The sequence below is a fragment of the Aphelocoma coerulescens genome, chromosome 15 (assembly GCF_041296385.1).
Source record: "Aphelocoma coerulescens isolate FSJ_1873_10779 chromosome 15, UR_Acoe_1.0, whole genome shotgun sequence".
NCBI classification, from domain to species: Eukaryota; Metazoa; Chordata; class Aves; order Passeriformes; family Corvidae; genus Aphelocoma; species Aphelocoma coerulescens.
In genome coordinates this window covers 3,571,733-3,589,159 of record NC_091029.1, presented here as the reverse complement: position 1 = coordinate 3,589,159, position 17,427 = coordinate 3,571,733, and the positions used below count along the sequence as shown (strand labels likewise).

The following is a 17,427-nucleotide window of genomic DNA, read 5'->3' as shown; positions in this document are numbered from 1 at the left end:
TGGTGCTCAGGACATGGTTAATGGTGGACTTGGCAGTTTTAGGTTAAGGGTTGGACTCCATGATCTCTAGGGTCTTTTCCAACTGAAACAATTCCACGTGGCTGCCAGGTAGAGCAGAAGAAAGTGGCTCACTCACCCTTTCCAGGGGATTCTTACCTTGTGTAATAAGTTCAGGGCAGAGGTCTTGATTACTGAACTGCTCCTCTCTTTCATGGCTATGAGGAAGCTTCTGGTTTCAGTGAGTAGTAGATCTCTGTCTGGTGGCTGTTATGAATAAAACAGCACATAATTAAAAATAAATTCTAAGCCTTCAACTTCTTGTCATTTACAGCATAGTAGGAGGTACTACAGTAATTTTTATTTTCAGATTTAAGACCTTACAAAGATTTCTTCTAGATCGAAAAAGGATTTGTTTTTCAAGTGCTTTTGAATTGAGGAATGTTACTTGCAACTTTTCCCATACTAAACAATGGTAAAACAACTAATTAAGAGTAAACCTTATTAACACTCATTCTAGTCTCTGCAGGAAGGCCAGGAATAAAAGCTCAGTTCTGAACACACTTTGTAAAGAGAGAGAGGACAATGAAAAATAGGGAAGAAACCACCAGCTCCTTTCACAAACTGACTCAACATCTGATCAAGTGGTGCTAATAAAAGATCACGATGAGAGCCTTTCCCTGCCTCCCCAAATCCTTAGAGAACTACTCTAAACTTGCTGAAAGTTACCTTTTCATTCAGGGCCAAATCCCTGGTGTTTGAAATGACATGTTGGACGCAGGATCTGACAGCACAGAGTGTGAGCTTCAGGGCCAGCTGGAGCTGGCTGCACTCCAGCAGGTTCTGCACTGCTGCAGAGAAGGGAGATCCCACGGGCAGCAGAAAGTTATGTCCTGTGAAATATTTCAAAAACAACCCCAGAAAATAATTATGAAGCATATTGTTCTTGGAGTTAATATTGGAGCAGTTTCTCTTTTTCTTCATTAAATTTATAATGCAGGATCTGCCTTAGTTCTCTTTGAAACCTCAGATTCTCAGGGCTTTTAATTTAATACAGATTCCCATTTTACTTCAAAACCCACAAGTTTTTGGCCAGAAGTTGTCTTCTTGGACAGGCTTTGATGATTCTCACTCATAGTGGTAGAACTTCTGTCCTAAGTAAAGGCTTTGACATGCTCAAAAAATCACGGGGTGGAAGGGTAGGGATTACCACCCAAACTGGTGACTTCTGTGCTGAACCAAACCACCCCTTAAAATATGGCTTTAAGGGGGACATTTAGGCACCTGTGAAAATCCCCTGTGAGTTAGTCATGCTTGTGTAGGGTGAATTTAAACCTCATGTTTTCCAGTGGTCTGTTTATACTTTCATTGTGGTGGATCTGCCCTCGTGTCCCTGCCCACGGCAGGGGGCTGGAATTAGGTGATTTTTCAGGTCCCTTCCCACCCAAGCAGTGTGTGATACCTTCCGTAAATGCTCGGTGTGCCAGGCTTATGGACTCCAAGGGATACAGCTTGTCCTCTGAAAGACAGAAAATGCTCATCAGCAGAGTGCCAGGAACTCAGCATCACCAGGAAGTTTGGGAGAACCCTAAAAATCCCACAGGGACAGGGCATAAAATAGAGACACGTGAACCCCGAGAGCCATTTGCTGCTATTTTTAACGGTGCCTGCTCAGAATGTATTTTTGAGGAGGGAGTATCTCTGAGACTCACAAAGGAATCCAACAGTTTCCAGTAACTACTTTGTATGTAAATCCCTTGGATGAGACAGTCAACATTAAACTCCTCATCTGTGAAAATAAGAACCAACCCCAGTCATCTTTCCATTCTATGCCCCCTAATGGGTATTTCTGCTGTGAGTTTGTCTGACTGAGATTTCTGAGGGGATAATTTCCACACACATGCTGATTATTTCTATTTCTAGATAAGAATCAATAAGAAACACAGATTTTATATTGTCCCAATGTTCAGGAAAGCAAGCTTACCACAAATAGGCAGAACAGCAGAAGTAAGTTCATATGCAACTGGAAGAGATGTCTGAGGATCAAGGACTATCCCATCTTCTTTAAAAAAATCATCATAAGTCCACTCTTCATAAGGATCTTTATCAGCTCCAGAAGATGTTGTCTAAGTAAGAACATTGTCAAAAGCACACACAATAAAAGGCAGAGTTAGTAAGTCCACTAACAAACCAAGAGGTTTCTGTTTTGGAATACAGGAATAGAACATGATGTTCATATTAGAAAATAGTACTTCTGTGCAATGGCCAGTAGCAATAAATACATTTCCTACCTAGAGTGGCCACATTTGTCTTTCATGTTGCAGTTGTTTAGTTGTACAGCCAAAATATTCTCTAATTTAATGGAGGCTTTCATAAATGTTCTTGGCCAAACGTTATAAGCAAACATTTTTCCAAACGGATAATTTTCTAGAAAAATAACATTTTGTGCATAAACAAGCCCAGCCACTTTGCTCTACTTCACTCCAGCTGTAAGAGCCCATTCATTTCAAGTAGCCTAAAGCACTGCTTGACCTAAACAGAAAACAAAGATGCTATTCAAGAACGTGATCATCTTAAAGTTTCACAGAACTCTTGGGAAAGCTTTCACATAATGCATTAATTTAAAAGCCAAACCCTCCCCGCCATACTTTCAAGCCAGCTCTCTGCCAGTCCTGGCAGAAGCTGTTTGACAAAATCACTATTTTCAGTAGGATTTATTATACTGAAGTTTAAGTGGAGAATGCTACTTGTGCTTGTCCCACAGCTGCACTGCTTTTAGGACTCAAATCAGTTTATTCTTTAAGCTGAAGAACACACAAATTTTAGGAAATCTTTATTTGTGGAGCTCTGTGTGGAGTTTTTTGTTGTTGTTGGCTTTTTGATTAAAGAGTGCTGGAGAAACGAGAGGAAAAATAATATATACAGTGAACAGCACAGAAAATACCTCTGCTGTAAATTCATAGTTGTCCATTTGGCACTGTCCATGAATTGCCTTGGCAAGTGAAGTATATTTACACAGTTCCAGACAATCCAACACTAAATCTGTAAAAATACCAAGATCAGTAGCAGGAATGGAAGGTTCCTAGGTCCTATTAAAAGGAAACAATTTTGCAGCACCTATTTTCACAGATGCAGATCTAGAAATTCACTTTGTTTTCAGGTTTATTGAACACTGTTTGGAAAGCTGGACTCCCAACATGAACACAAGTAAATAGTAACAGGAATTACCTGGCCTACACAGTGTAGCTGCTTGGCCAGCCAGCTCATAGATCACTGCTGGAAGATTCATCCCATGAGGAGTGATCATTGGAACATCAGCTCCCAGCATACGACAAAGCCTTAGGCATACTGCAAACAGCAGCTTCCCTGTATTTTCATTCCACCTATTTTCATAGAACTCTCTATTAAGAAAGAAAAGGATGTTAAAAATAAAAAGCCAGTAGTTCTTAGGGCTTTTAGTTAAGGCCACATTCTGTTCTGATCATTTAACTGAAACAAAAAGCCTTTTCCTTTGCTCTGCATAATTCAAAAATGCGGCAGAAATAGTTCAGAAAAGCCTAACTAGTAAAAGTGATGATCTTGAAAAGTGCTGCAGTTTTACCTGCATATATTGACAGCCACTTCCACTTTTCCACCATCCAGTGCTCTCAAGGCCAGTTTTTCTCCCAGTTCATGCTCTGAGACTTGCAGGAGTGAAGCCAGAATGTACAACCTTGGTTCAGTGTGAGGGTTCTTCAGCTTGCCACCTCCTGAGTTACAATTCACTGCTTGCACATTTCTAGACTTGGATGCAGGTCTGATACTTTCATAAGCACTTATGTGATCCTCCAGAAGTGCAGATATCAGTGAAGGGTTGCTGTATTCTTCATCTGAGAGAAAGATACCAAAGTATTCCTGCAACAACAACAAAAAGATTATATGTTTGTATCCATGTAGCTTCCTTTAAATTGCTTATTTTTTTACCTACTGTCCTGAGATCTTAATAAATTATTACAGCACTCTATTATGAAATTTTTGAAGTATTAGCAATTAAGGTTTTAGTGAGAGTATCTAATTTTTGGTTTAAATAGGCAACTCAGTTCTAATTGGGAACTTCCCCAGGCTAGATTAAATTGCTAGATTAGCTTTAGAATCAATTTGAAGTCAATAATAAAAACAACCTTTGCACATATGTTGTAAAAACAACTAATTTTTAATATGGTCCATGTGATAAGAACAATTGGAATAACTACAGTAAATCAAAAGGGATTTAAAACAAAAATACCCACCTGCAGGGCAGCAAGTGTTTCAAACAATTTTAGGTTTTCTTTACATTCATATTTCTTCATGGGATTGTCTGTTGGGAGGAGAAAAACAATTACTTTTTGATTCCATTTATACAAGCAAGACATAAGATGCTGAAGATGTACCTTACCTTTTTGAATACTGAACTGGAATTTAAGGATGTCCACGAGTGTCTTAGTCATAAACATTTGTGATTTTTGCTGCAGGAAAGGAAAAGGTTTGTATTTTTTGTTAAAATGTTGCTAGGAACAGACTTGGGCTTCAGCTCTTAAAGTACAATGCAATGTTCCACAAACTTCTCAAGCAATGATTACCAAGTCTAAGGTACAACCAGTTGAAAAGCAAAGGAACAGAAAGTTATTTTAAATATTAACCCTCGACAGAAACAGTAAATATAGGTGTAATATGTGTTTACTCCATAGTCTGTTAGCTCTCCAGGAATTATCCACACTTCTCCCTTTTCAGAATAACTTGTGTGCACACTTTCTGATGTGAAAAGCCTTGGTACCTCTTCAGGATCATCTGCTTTGTTCCGTAACACCAGTCTTCCCCACAGAGTCAATCTCTCTGCAACCTCCTCAGCCTTAGCAAGAGGCAGAGATCTTAACAAAGTCAGAGACTCTTCTCCCTGAAGGGAGAAAAAGAAACAAACAAAATTAAAACAGAAACAATAAAAAGAAAAGGGCATTTGCTTTTGGAAAAGCTGAGTTATGGGTACATTCTTGTTCTGATGCAATGGCTGCACAATGGCCAAGAGGGTAAGCAAAAACAATACATGAAAATACGTAGAGACTTCAATTCCAAACTCAGCTGGTGTATTGTAGGTCATAACTTTCATCCTATTCTGCCACAAATGAAGGATAAAACTCTGACAAAGGTCTCATTTTCCATGTCAGGCACAGGCAGTTAGGTGTAGAATTAGTAATCTGAATTAAAAATACATATGTAAACTGCTTAAAAGATTTCAGCAATACAACTTGCCCCTGTTTTGTCAAAAGGCCTCAGTGTCTGTAAATTCCAGGATCAACTGACATGAAGTATTTCCCTACCCTTTCTTTGTCAATCAGGTCCATCATCCTGAGGAAGCAGACTTCCCCAGCAGGCAACATGTATGCTTCTGCAATTTTCAAGGCATCCTCCAAGCAAGCAGGGGTATTTTGCTTAAGAATGTATCTCACAAGCCTCTGTAAGAAAAAAACAGAAATGGGCCTTAGTTTGTTGATAACAAGGATAACAAGGGAATAGTTCAGCTTGTACCAAGCAAGTTACCTGGAAGCTTAAAACTTTTATCTAGAGAAAAGCTGACTGAAGTGCAACTGGGAGAAAACAGGGCTTGGGGACAGAATTAGCCTGAGAACTCTGAAAATTCCTCTGGTTCCTCAGGATATCAAGGAACTTCTCCAGAAATACTCATGTTTTCTCCTAATGAATGGGAGATTTTAAAAAAAACCCCCAAATGTTAAAAAAAGAAATCACCAAGTGCTGTTCACTGTGACCTTTGGAGACATCTTAAGTCTTGACAACTTACCATTATCATCTGCTTGTCCTTTAAAAGATGGGTATCTCTTATCCCATAGGCTCTCAAAAGCCTCTTCATCTCCATCAGTCGGTAACTTTCCTGCAGTAACTTCACTCTAGGGACAAATTAAAGCATCATTAATTCCTTTGCTACCTTCAGCTATGGGATTTAATCATCACCCTACATCAGATACACAGCATTTCCCCAGCCAAGGGTAGACTATGGATGCTGCTTACTTGACATGATTCATTTCCAGATGCTGTTTGACCAGCTGCTCCACTGCTGCACCCCATGGCACCACAGCTCCGTGCATTATCTCCAGAACTGCATCAAATTTCAGCTGCAAAAGGGACATAACCACCTCACTTTTTAAAATAAGTTTCAAAGGAGTCCCTTGAAGTATTGTTCAATGTGATTGATTCCTTAGGCAAGTATTTTATTTCCTTGCCCAATCTGCACTTGCATGAAGGGCATTTATTGTCATCATATGATGTGTCAAATTAGATGAGAAAATGCTTGCAGTCATTTATGACACTGTGGTTTCATACATGTTAAAATTGGTGAGTTTTCCATGTGATGACATCACAACTACAATTAAATCCTCAAAGAACATCACAGGGGAGATGACTAAAATAGAATTAGAAGACAACGTACTATTTTCTCCTCATAGCACTCATGTAAAAAGGCACTCAGATGATTATGTAAAAATCATGTTTTGGTTTGAACTGATGTGTTGGACTCACTTGATGCCTTTCATAAAATATACTTACATCTGTGTCAGAGATGCAGCCAATGACAGCTACTGCCTTGGCCTCCCAGGCAGTTTCAAACACTGAAATAGATCGTGTCCGACAACGCTCCAGCAAATCCTGTGTATTTTGATGAAGGAGATTAGAACATTTGAAATCAGGATAAATACTCCTATCTTACAATATAAACAAAAATGTAAAGTTTTCTGGATATTAAGGGATTGCTTCATAACTGAAATAGTAACTATCATATGTTCACTGACAGGAAATAAGAATCTAAAATATTCAGTTGTAAATTCGAATGGTCATCAGACTTGAAACTCATGTTGAAATAGCTTTCTTCAAAAGGAAGAAAATGTGGGTACCTTGACATATTGTAGAAGAAGCTCATCTTTTTGTAGGTTATGTTCGCACAGGTAGGGTTTTATAAACTTCTCCAAAATTGATGGGACAAGCTCTGGTGCCAAAATTTTATCAAGCATGCGAAACACAATAGTGGTTGCATTTTCCTGGGCAGCAAGGGGAAAAAGGCCGTGTTAGAACATCACAGGTCAGTGCAAGGCCATTTACATCTCTAATACATAATCCAACATCCAGAGTCCACTGAAATCAACTGAATTATTTCAAGCAAAAATCCCTCTTTAGCTCAAATAAACCCTTTCATTTACAAAGCTTTTCTTGTTCAGTTGTACTTCCAATTTCTCTGTTGTGAATGATTGGTCCACAATAGATGATCTGTAATAACCTACAAACCATGGAGTTTGAGCCACACCTTCTCACAGTATCTTGTTATGTTATATTTATAACCAGAGTTGAAAGAAAATTTGTAACACAACTCATCAAATAGTCTTAGCAGCTTATGAATGCAAATTTCACCTACCATCCATCAGGATTCCTCTTTTGTCTGACTTTAAATCACATGCTCTAAGGTTCTTCTCTTTTCAGAACAAACTGAAAAGCACTTTTTCAAGTGTCTGCAGTGTTACCTTTTCAAAATCACAGAATGCCAGCCTGCAGTTGTATTTTCTGCACAGATTTCTCAGTTCTTGTAAATCATTTACCAGCTTCTTTAACCTCTGTATCTCTTCACAGTCACCACACCTCTGAAACACCGTTGAGAAGTGGAATGTTAGGAGACAAGACCATTAAGAGGCTGTCATCAACATTTTTTAAATCTTTAAACACAAGAAAATTGGAACTTGGTTCCTTCCTTTCATGGAATTAAGTCAATTTTCACTAAAACCAAGTGACCTAATTATCATGCACTCGAGCTCTAGCACAGAGCATCTGTTTGAAGTCTCTTAATAGCTAATTCTTGTATTTGTTACATTTCTTACCAAAGGAGTCCACTTGCCAAAAGCTGTCACTCCCAGTTCACCTTGATTTTTACTTGTAAAAAAAATCTCTGCTACCTGGAGTCCATTTTCAGGCCAGTTTGCCTGTCCAAAATAATTGGTATTAGTAAACTATATTATACATCTAGAAATACAAGATATGCAAAGTTTCTGCAGTGTGACTTACCTTGTCAGTTAATTCAAGGTTTCGAGCAGCTTGTTCCAGCCATTTTGCTAATATTTTCTGAAAAAAATACAGTTGTAAGTACAGTTATGCTATCTATCAAAGCAAAATTTGCCATTAGAAACTTCTTTAGAAAGAAATAATTTAAAATACAAATGCTAGGGAAAATAATCCATTTCAAAGACAGATGCACAAGTTCCTGACATTCAGAAGTCTGTAGGTCTGACAGTAAAATCATCTTAATCTGAGAAAATTACAATTTGCAGTTCTTAAGTCAGTCTCACCTGTCCATTTGGCACAACCCTCCTTGAGAATGGGATCACAAAATTTTTAAGCCACACACACAGTTCCTTCAAAGGAGCAGTGAGAGGGATGGCACTGAGCAAATCCTTCAGCATTTTCTCATCAAAGCTGCTTTCAAAATCGGCCTAAAATATTAAACCAGAACAATTACAGATCCATAGAGTAAATGTTCATCTGATGCTCTGTAAAGCTGTTTTGCTAGTAGGAAGAGCCAGTAAATTTCACAAATAAAAAAAATATCAGTAGTCATAGACAGAAATTAAATAAATAGCTCTGTTCAGTAAAACCAGAGCTCGGTTTTCTTAAAAAAAGACCTAATTGAATTAATTTCTTTACAAATCACCCTGTTCTATTACTTTCAGACTTGTTCTACAGTTCTGTCTTATTAAGAAAACAATGGACATGGAACTGAAGGTCCTGCACTAAAAAATAAAATAACAGCACACAGCCACTATCTTGAATGCATCATTCAGAGTAAGAAGTCTGTGTGATTATTTTTAAAGGATCTTAAGGTTAGGCAGCAGAAGTCCACTTAAAAATTCTGAGAGCTGTGCTTGCAAGAAAGTGAGTGGAAGATTACAAGCACTGCAGAATAAATCACATTGTCCTGACTTAGGAATATGAATTCTGATATCAGAAATACCAGTTTATTCCTAAATCAATACCAAATTCAGCCTCCTAAGGATCCAGGTGAACAGGTAATCATTGTGATAATAGATGAGATTCTGCCATGGACCTTTGCTTCTCTGAGGAGCTGTTTTGTAGCAGCCCCTGTGAAATAAGCCTGGAAAATTGAAGAGATTTAACCCCCTCCATAAATCCCAGAGATGTCTGTGCCACCTCACCTGATGCCTAAGCCAGAGGTACTGTGCACAAGACAAATTTCCTACTTCCAGCTGAGAAACAATAATCTTGAACATGTCCTCATTATGCAGGAATTCTGTCCAAGCAACACCACTAAAAGTGAGAGGGGGAAGAGAAGCTTTGTTAAATGTCATTATCAAAGGAATTGGGGGGAGGACTTCAAAGCTTTTCTACCTAGTGCTGTATGCTGTAAGAAACAACAGGAGTGGTACACTGCGATTGTATAAAATCACAGTCCCTCCTATACACACTGAAAAACAACAACAACAGAAAATCTATTTAAGTTCATGTGCAACAGATAATTTATGTTTTCAACATAAAGGATGACTCAGCCTCTCTGCATTCTCCCTTCTCCACAGCACAGGATGGGAAACTTCAGGCAGAGAAGGAAGAGCTTGAAGTTTAATGAAAACTTCATATTAAAAAACTAAAATAGTCTTAATTTCAGTGGTACAGTCTTAACAATCACAAATTTACTTTACATCTTAAACAAACAGAAACAAACCTGAATTTCTCTAGTCCAAAAGCTTCATAGAATGTCGTAAGCCTTGCCTGAGCTCTCAATACCTGAATGTAGATGAGATTTAAGGTTAATATCTGGCTTAACATATTGTTACATTACATGATTAGAACACTGATTCTCCTTGAAGGCAGATGAGGCCAGTTTACAACAGGACTAAACAGGAAACAAAATGAAAAACCTAGAAGTACTTTGAGAAAGGTTCTGCCTTCAATTTATGAAGCACCTGAAACTGTATCTTTCTATGACTGAAGGAGTGGCTTATTTCTGAATCTGTTGTTACTGTGGTTCTCTTTCATACTATAAAATATAATTTTGTTCAGATTTTAAAAAAGTTCAGCAGTAGTACAGTTTGTAAAACTCTACATTACAATTGTTTATATGATACTGCAAATCCAAGAAATTTGTCCTCACCTCTGCTATGGATATTGGAGCCCCATCAGATGGTGGAGCATTGGTTTTATAATCTTTCTTCAAGATCTGAAAAAAGGACATGAAAGGGTTTGGCTGACAACTCAGAACATGCCAGACAGGACTGTGAGTGCAGTAAAGACATGAGCAAAAAGTCAGGACTTCTGTAAATTGAGATTTTACAATGTTAGATTGGATCTAACCTGATCCGGTCTAATCTGGTTGGATTTCAGCATGGATGGAGGATCAGACAGATAATGTGTATCTCTGGTTCTGTTTGATAAGGCAGGAAAGACTAAAACAGTGAAAACAAAAAAGGTGACCTACTTTGAGCTTTAGTTTGAAAATTAATATTTTAAAGGTGCTTAAAAAAACTGCTACTCCAAACTAAACCCTGCTTTCTGATGCAAGAATAAAACTGTAAGCTCTTTTTTGCCCTTGAGCAATACCAAGAATGAGGTTGGAACAACACTTGCTGCTTCTTCATGTTTGGTTATATAGGATTTATAATGCCTTTACTTTTGCCTTTTGGAATGACTGTAACTGGTTTGTGCCCCTCTCAAGTTGTACAGAAGGGTGGAATAGAAGTTGAAGAGTAGAAGAAATTGCAACAAATAAAGCCCTTACTCTGACTTTAGCATAATTCAGCATTTCTCGAGTGGTTTCATACAATGGCCATGGAGCATTTAGGCAGTAATTCACAACAAACTGGTTGTCCTGTTTGCATAAGGAAAACACTGAAATTAATTCCAAGTTCCTTTATAATTTGAATTGCTTTAGTAGAGAAAGAGGGTAGAAATAAAAACAAACCTGAATTTTTTGCAGATTTTCTTTGGCTTCATTCTCAAGATCCAGCAAGGCTTCCTGGCCATAACTCCCAACACAAGCTAAAGCCAGTTTTTCTAAAATAGTGTTTGCTTTTACTTTGTATACAAGCTGTTTAAAAAAAATAATACAAGTACAGTGAGTTGTTTTAAAAGGTAACATTCCACTAACTTGGTAATATTTGTAATATTTTTAATACTATTTATTGGTTTATAGGGCAAGAACCTTACTCATAATTTCAGTTATACTGATTAATCTCAAATGTGTTTATCATGAATGAACAACTCACCTCAAGATCTAGTCCAAACTGAATAGCAAAATTCTCTGCTTCAGTGAATTTGTGTTTGTGCAGTAAACGGCTTAGTCTAAGGACGAAATGAAATAAACAACTTCAATATAAGTCCAAACCAGATATTTAAAAAAAAATATAATACAATGGTGTTTCACAGAAACCAGTACCTATTTTCTGGCAAGGCTTCAGTTAAACTTCTCATCACAACTATAGAAACTGGGTCTTCAGAGGGCCTGAGGACGACAGGGGAAACTATGTGAATTTATCAACTCCATGTGGAAGTAATCTGGCATTTTTATATAATAATGAGCTAGTTACAAACAAAATATTATCTTACTGATGCTTTTCATGAATTCCTTCCAAGAAGTATATTGTATCCTGTAGTGTGCAACAGCAGAAACCATTAGGTGAAATGAAATAAATTCCAAATAAATCCAGAGCATTTTTCTATGCTAAGAGAACTTAAAACTTCCCTCGGTTTTTAGCTGTAACAGAAGCAGGAACAACTGGCAGTTCTATTAAATAGTGCAAGAGACCTCAGACTAAATTTAAATTGTTCAGTTTGCTTCATAATAGGATATTTTTCTCAATCCTTTGGGGATATTATTTAATCTTTCTTTGTATAGTTCCTGCATAATTTCTAGCAGAAATTGGTTCTAACCTAACAAGAATAACAGAGTACCCTCTTTAATATTTACACATATTAAGACAACTATATTTATTCAAAGAACAAAAAGAAAATCATCTAAACCTACTGTGCAAATCCCACTTTGAACAAGGGAAGAAACAAGAGACACTTGCAGAGAATAGAGCTGTTGCATAGTGGGCAGTGCAAAAACCATTAGGCTTTTCATCTAGTAAAAAAAGAGAGAAAACAAACAAAGAAGTCAGAATTACTTTTTCTCTTACACTGGTGAGAGAGTGATATTTGCAGAATCATTTCTGAAATCTTATGGAATTAGAGGGCAGTATTTGTAGGACTTTTTATGGAATGCAGATCTCCAGTTTGAGGGAGTTTAATGAAATTTCAGATGTTGCCTCCTTCTCTCTCTCGGCCTATTATGTATAAATTGACAGGTTTAATTTAATTTTAAGAATTGTATAATATTCATCCTGGTATTTTATTTCTGTTAACTTCACTGACTCTATCTGGGGGTAGATGCTGAAGGCAGCAGAGACATTGCTCTAAAGAAATCTGTGAAGAGGTGTAAGATAATAATAAATGTTGCTGCTCTTCCTTGTCTGCCTACCTTAAAAAACCAAACAAATAAACCCCAAACCATCCATAAAAACCCCAACCAGTGGGACAGCTTGCTCTGGTCACCATCACAAGAATCCCAACAACCCTAATACATAGATGGTCACATTTCAGTTTGGACTTTAAGCTCCTCAGAACTCTCTATGCCCCAAATATTTTGCCACCTCCTTCCCTCTCCACCTTTTTTCCTATGAGCAATTGTGTAACAACTGAGGAACAGAACAGAGATAAGGAGATTGTACCTGTTTGTCATCTGGCATTGTCATGACAATCAGTTTAACATTGGCAAGCCCTTGCCTAATGAATGAGAAAGAGATAAAAGAAAGCAAAACCTGCTGTATGAATCTTGGGTTAAAACTTTAAAATACTTCTGAGTTTCAGAAACTTCTGCATTCCATGAAAACACATGCATTTAAAAATCCTTGTAGACTTTTAATCTACAGCTGTACAGTTTCTAGCACTTTCTTTAGAACAGTAGTTACAATTTTCACACATTCTGTTTAACCTTATCTTGCAGTTCTAGGCAACAGCACCAGACAACTTTTCACTTCTCAGAACTGATGCCACAATGCTTTACTTACCACGTGACTTCAGAAGAATCTGACTCAGTAGTTAGAAAAAATTCTTCAATATGTATTAAAGGCCAATCCCAAATAAGAGTGAGAGAATAAACATCCCATGTGCTTAAGATGTTCTAGATTTAAAAAAAATCGATATGATTTCATATTTTCTTTGTAGAAGACATTTTTTGAGCAAAATATTACATTTCATGGCTTAAATAATGAATAGGAATAGAATTTTTAAAAAACCCAACACAGGAAGATCAAGATGGTCTTGATATAAGTAAATTTTACAGAAACTTTCCTTTAAACCTTAAAAAATATGTTTATAAGCTGTTTCAAGAACATTGTAAAGTGAAGATTACACACAAATCATTACCCATACCTCTGTATCCAAAACAAACAGCTGATTATCAAGGACTTGGAGTTTTGCAGCACCTAAAAAATATTAATATCACATAAATTCCTTATTTTTCTTGAGATAGGTATCTGAAGCAAAACATATTCAAACATACAACCAAGCATTGGAAACCTCATGGTTTAACCTCATGGTTAAACACTTCCAAAGTTTAGCTTAAAGAGAATTGTGATTTATGCATCTAAGCTAAACTGCAATTTTGAAGCCCACATTTTGGCTGTACCTTTACAAATAATGCTCTGTTTGGTACATGTGCAGTTATTAAAAACAATGAAATATCTGAAAATGAGTACATTCTGCAATTAAATATGAAATGTTGTCTATAAAAAGATAAAACCTTCTTCACCTTGGATCAGACTTGAATCAGCAAAACTTTGAGCAGACACCAGGGCACTGGTGGGGTCTACCTCCCATTTGGAGAGCACATGATCACCTTTACCCTGTGAGAAGAGGCAAAGTAAAATGAGATTAGAGAGTAGATACTTGACCATTGACATGTCTGCTTCTACAACTGATCTTTAACTTGGAAAGCTGCAAAATTAAATTAAACTTTCTTCTTCTACTGATGTTCAGAAAAATACATTGATTTCTTTTTAATTTAACCTTTTTCCTTTCTTCTTTCAAGACTGGTCTTTGTTACAGTGATTGTTAGTCAGCAGTTTTTGGCTCTTTGAAAAACAGCATTTCAAAAGATCCACTTTCCATTCTCATAGAACATAAAAGCTGAATGGAATTACACTGGGCCTACTGAGGAAAATCCCATTGAATTCAACAGGCTTCAAAAAATAAACTCAGAGGACTTGTTTCCAAAATAACATTTCAAAGCATGTTTTTATTTTAATTTTTTTATTAGTCCCTGTACTTAATTCATGCTTAAAAGCTTTGTTGAATTAGACCTTGTTATTTTAGCAGGGCTTTGTTGAATGGGAAGCTGCTTGGAAGATCCTTGCCAGCTTTTGTTTTGTCTGTGAGCTCAAAGATACTATCTATAAACAATCCAGCCTGTACAGATCAGGAACCAGTGATTTACTGAGCTCATAAAACCAGGGTGAAAAGATTTTCTCCTCATCCACCATAACAAAGTAATTTTGGAAACAACAAAGTTATTTCCTTATGAGAAAAACTACAGACAGGCTGCACAAGTGACAACCTTTAAATTTACAGTGAAGGAAACAAAAGGCAAAAAAGTCTTGGTGCAAAAAGCTGATGAGCTTCCTTTGAAACCACCTGGAGACTAATTTTGTTGCAGATCCAAAAACATCATTACTGATAATATAAAAATTGTTGTGACCATATTCTTAGTGCTTACCCCAATTATCAAATGGATTTTGTTCACTGAGCTGCTGATCACAAAATCCTGACAGCCGAGGCTGTGATGCTCTCCCGTGGCAATGAAAGTTGTCTTTATCTGTTCTTGTAACTTGTGGGGTGGGAGAGGAAGGGGATGTTAACACAGGGGGAAGAAAAAGAGTCGTTTATAGAACCAGTGGGTAAAATCTCTGCTCATTTCTAAACGTGCAGAAAAAGTAAAAATCACAGCTATCAGGGGAATACTGGACTGGTAAACAGTCGATGGAATGGACAGAGCAAAGTTTGGTTACAAACTCGGCACTTTACCAGTTTTGCAGGTGTTTCTTACTTGCTTTGCTGTAGTCATATCCATCTTCTCAATTGCTAAAGATCAACAACAACAACAAAAAAAATCAGTGTTAAACTTTCAAAATTTAAAAAAGGCACTAAGCATTGTATAGGAAAGTTTTTTAATACAGTTTTTTAATACCCCTTTAGATGAAATCTAAAGGGGTCTGTAGCTTCTCCTACCTTCCTGTGTTTTAGCAAGTGGGACACGCATAATGCAGAAACATCCATTGCTTGTGAGAATGAACATGTGATAAACACCTAAAAAACCCAACACAAATACTTCAAACTTAAGTATTCAAGAGTAAGTAAAGAGAAGACTTGCTCATAAACAGGACACTGAAATAATTGACACCAAAAAAATCATCTGACCAATAGATTAGACTACTTTAAACAAAATTTTTGTCATTTCCAACTAAGAGCAGAATAATATATTCTATTGTGACAGAACAGGGCTGGGAGCTTATAGATCAGAACTACTAAAATCTGAAGTCTGATAGGAGAAGACAGAAGGAATTCTTCCTTTTTAAGCCTTTTCATATGTTTAGCACAGTCTCAAAAGAAAGAGGTGTCAAGTTCTGAATGTTTGTTTCCTATGGTATTTGTAAAATAATTAATGAGATAAAGAATCTTATACAGCTTTGGTTTGCATTGTGCACATAAAAAGAACTTTTCTTTATGCTTTCCTGTATTATTTATTTTGTAATCTCTTTCCCTGAGAGATATTAAAGGGAAACAAAATCACAAAAAATTTGCACAAAGGGGGAGAAAAAAATCATCCAGTTCTTACCTGCATCCACATTATCTTTTACAATAAAGAGATTTAAGTAAGTCTTTTCAGTTGAAGATTGTTCAACCAAAATCTAAAATAGAAACAGTGTGAAGAGTATTATTCTGTATTTTAGTAAAAAAACCCTGAAATATTGATCATCAGTTCAAACTTTTAATTTTTTTCTTTCATGATGGCCTGGTTCTTGTTTATGCATGCCATTCCTAAATATATTTTCTTTATTCATTACTCATGGGAACAGAAGTGCCCCTTTCACCTGTTTGGTTAGAATATGTTGTCCAAAGGTAACAATGTTTTATACTTTGGTATTTGGAAGAGAGATTAAAAAAACCTCAAGGAAGTCTGAGAACAAAACGTTTTCATCAAAATTAAATAGAAAAGTTACTGTACCTTGGTTAGCAAGGTTTGTTTTGATGGAATGTGGATAAGATGTAAACTGCCTCTTCTCTCACCAACCACAAGAAATTGATTTTCTTGACACATACCCACTACATCCACATTAGTATCTGAAAAGTTCCATGGCAAAATGTCAAATATTAAGACTTGGGTTTTATGAATAAACATTCAGACAAGACTTGGACAATACAGCATCCCAGGTTTCCTCAAAACAAATTGTTTTGACTAAATGAAATATGGAAAGGGGCCTACAGGAAGTGGTTTTGGTATCCATTATTCCCACTTCAGTGAAAAGTTAGGAAGGATTTTAATTACATTGTACTGAAATAGTTAATTGTTCAGAAGCCAAAATCACTTTTTATTACTTAGGTACTTGTTATAATAGTTCCTTTTACAGGCTAGTCAGACACTTGCTACGTTTTCCTGTACAAACCTACGTATTTTAAAAGCCAGTTTTCACTTGCAAAGTGAAATTCCAAAGGAATGAACTCACCAAACTGAATGTGCATCAGAAGAGACAGCCCAGTGCTGTCCAGAAGTGCCACAGATCTGTCCACAACAACAATGCTGCCATCCCTGGAGCTGCGTGCGTGGAGCTGAGGGTTCACAGAGACCTGCGAAGGGAAAGGTTGTTACACACAGGAACACTTCAGAAAACCATGACAAAGAAGTCCAGGTAATTATTAAGAAAGATAGAAGCACAGCTTTGATGGGTTGTACCTTTTCCGAAGATGTGATCTGCAGCCGTGTATCCACCTGGTACAAGGCGGTGCCACAGTTGTGTCCCAAACCCACAAGGAGCTGCCCGGTGTCATCGTTGAGCAGGAGCTCAATATCGTTCCACATCTTTGCCTGGGATAAACATTTCAGGAACACCTTGTAGAGCAAACAGCTCTAAAAAGTTCTACGGCCACAAACAAGTTATTGGCTGTATTACTGTATGCAGACACTGTGCAAGGATGAAGGGCTGTACAGGAAGCCTCGTAAGGATAAACAGTGTGTTTAGAACCAAGTGAGCAGTGTGGATCCCGGCCTGGCTGAAGGCAGCTTGGGGGGAACAGAGTCCTCCCCACTCTGACAGTGCT

The 17,427-nt window shown here is 37.1% G+C and overlaps 1 protein-coding gene across 1 annotated transcript in view; it reads right to left on the bottom strand.

Moving 5' to 3' along the window:
• KNTC1 (kinetochore associated 1) overlaps nt 1-17,331 on the bottom strand; it is a 32,383-nt gene extending 15,052 nt beyond the window's left edge. The window contains exons 1-39 of the mRNA XM_069030470.1: nt 17,063-17,331; nt 16,836-16,956; nt 16,337-16,452; nt 15,947-16,019; nt 15,340-15,417; nt 15,158-15,192; nt 14,828-14,938; nt 13,865-13,958; nt 13,486-13,538; nt 13,122-13,234; nt 12,783-12,837; nt 12,038-12,136; nt 11,620-11,660; nt 11,450-11,515; nt 11,280-11,355; nt 10,976-11,101; nt 10,793-10,882; nt 10,169-10,234; nt 9,740-9,801; nt 9,216-9,327; nt 8,352-8,495; nt 8,071-8,127; nt 7,887-7,988; nt 7,536-7,652; nt 6,915-7,058; nt 6,571-6,669; nt 6,037-6,140; nt 5,810-5,915; nt 5,331-5,465; nt 4,790-4,909; nt 4,412-4,481; nt 4,266-4,333; nt 3,599-3,891; nt 3,226-3,398; nt 2,942-3,039; nt 1,982-2,123; nt 1,460-1,516; nt 727-890; nt 157-264 (exon numbers count right to left, since the gene is read on the bottom strand). Of these exons, the coding sequence (XP_068886571.1) occupies nt 157-264; nt 727-890; nt 1,460-1,516; nt 1,982-2,123; nt 2,942-3,039; nt 3,226-3,398; nt 3,599-3,891; nt 4,266-4,333; nt 4,412-4,481; nt 4,790-4,909; nt 5,331-5,465; nt 5,810-5,915; nt 6,037-6,140; nt 6,571-6,669; nt 6,915-7,058; nt 7,536-7,652; nt 7,887-7,988; nt 8,071-8,127; nt 8,352-8,495; nt 9,216-9,327; nt 9,740-9,801; nt 10,169-10,234; nt 10,793-10,882; nt 10,976-11,101; nt 11,280-11,355; nt 11,450-11,515; nt 11,620-11,660; nt 12,038-12,136; nt 12,783-12,837; nt 13,122-13,234; nt 13,486-13,538; nt 13,865-13,958; nt 14,828-14,938; nt 15,158-15,192; nt 15,340-15,417; nt 15,947-16,019; nt 16,337-16,452; nt 16,836-16,956; nt 17,063-17,188 (4,014 nt within the window). The 5' untranslated portion in view covers nt 17,189-17,331. The remainder of the gene's footprint in view (nt 1-156; nt 265-726; nt 891-1,459; nt 1,517-1,981; nt 2,124-2,941; nt 3,040-3,225; nt 3,399-3,598; nt 3,892-4,265; nt 4,334-4,411; nt 4,482-4,789; nt 4,910-5,330; nt 5,466-5,809; nt 5,916-6,036; nt 6,141-6,570; nt 6,670-6,914; nt 7,059-7,535; nt 7,653-7,886; nt 7,989-8,070; nt 8,128-8,351; nt 8,496-9,215; nt 9,328-9,739; nt 9,802-10,168; nt 10,235-10,792; nt 10,883-10,975; nt 11,102-11,279; nt 11,356-11,449; nt 11,516-11,619; nt 11,661-12,037; nt 12,137-12,782; nt 12,838-13,121; nt 13,235-13,485; nt 13,539-13,864; nt 13,959-14,827; nt 14,939-15,157; nt 15,193-15,339; nt 15,418-15,946; nt 16,020-16,336; nt 16,453-16,835; nt 16,957-17,062) is intronic.
• Between the last annotated feature and the right edge of the window lie 96 nt (nt 17,332-17,427).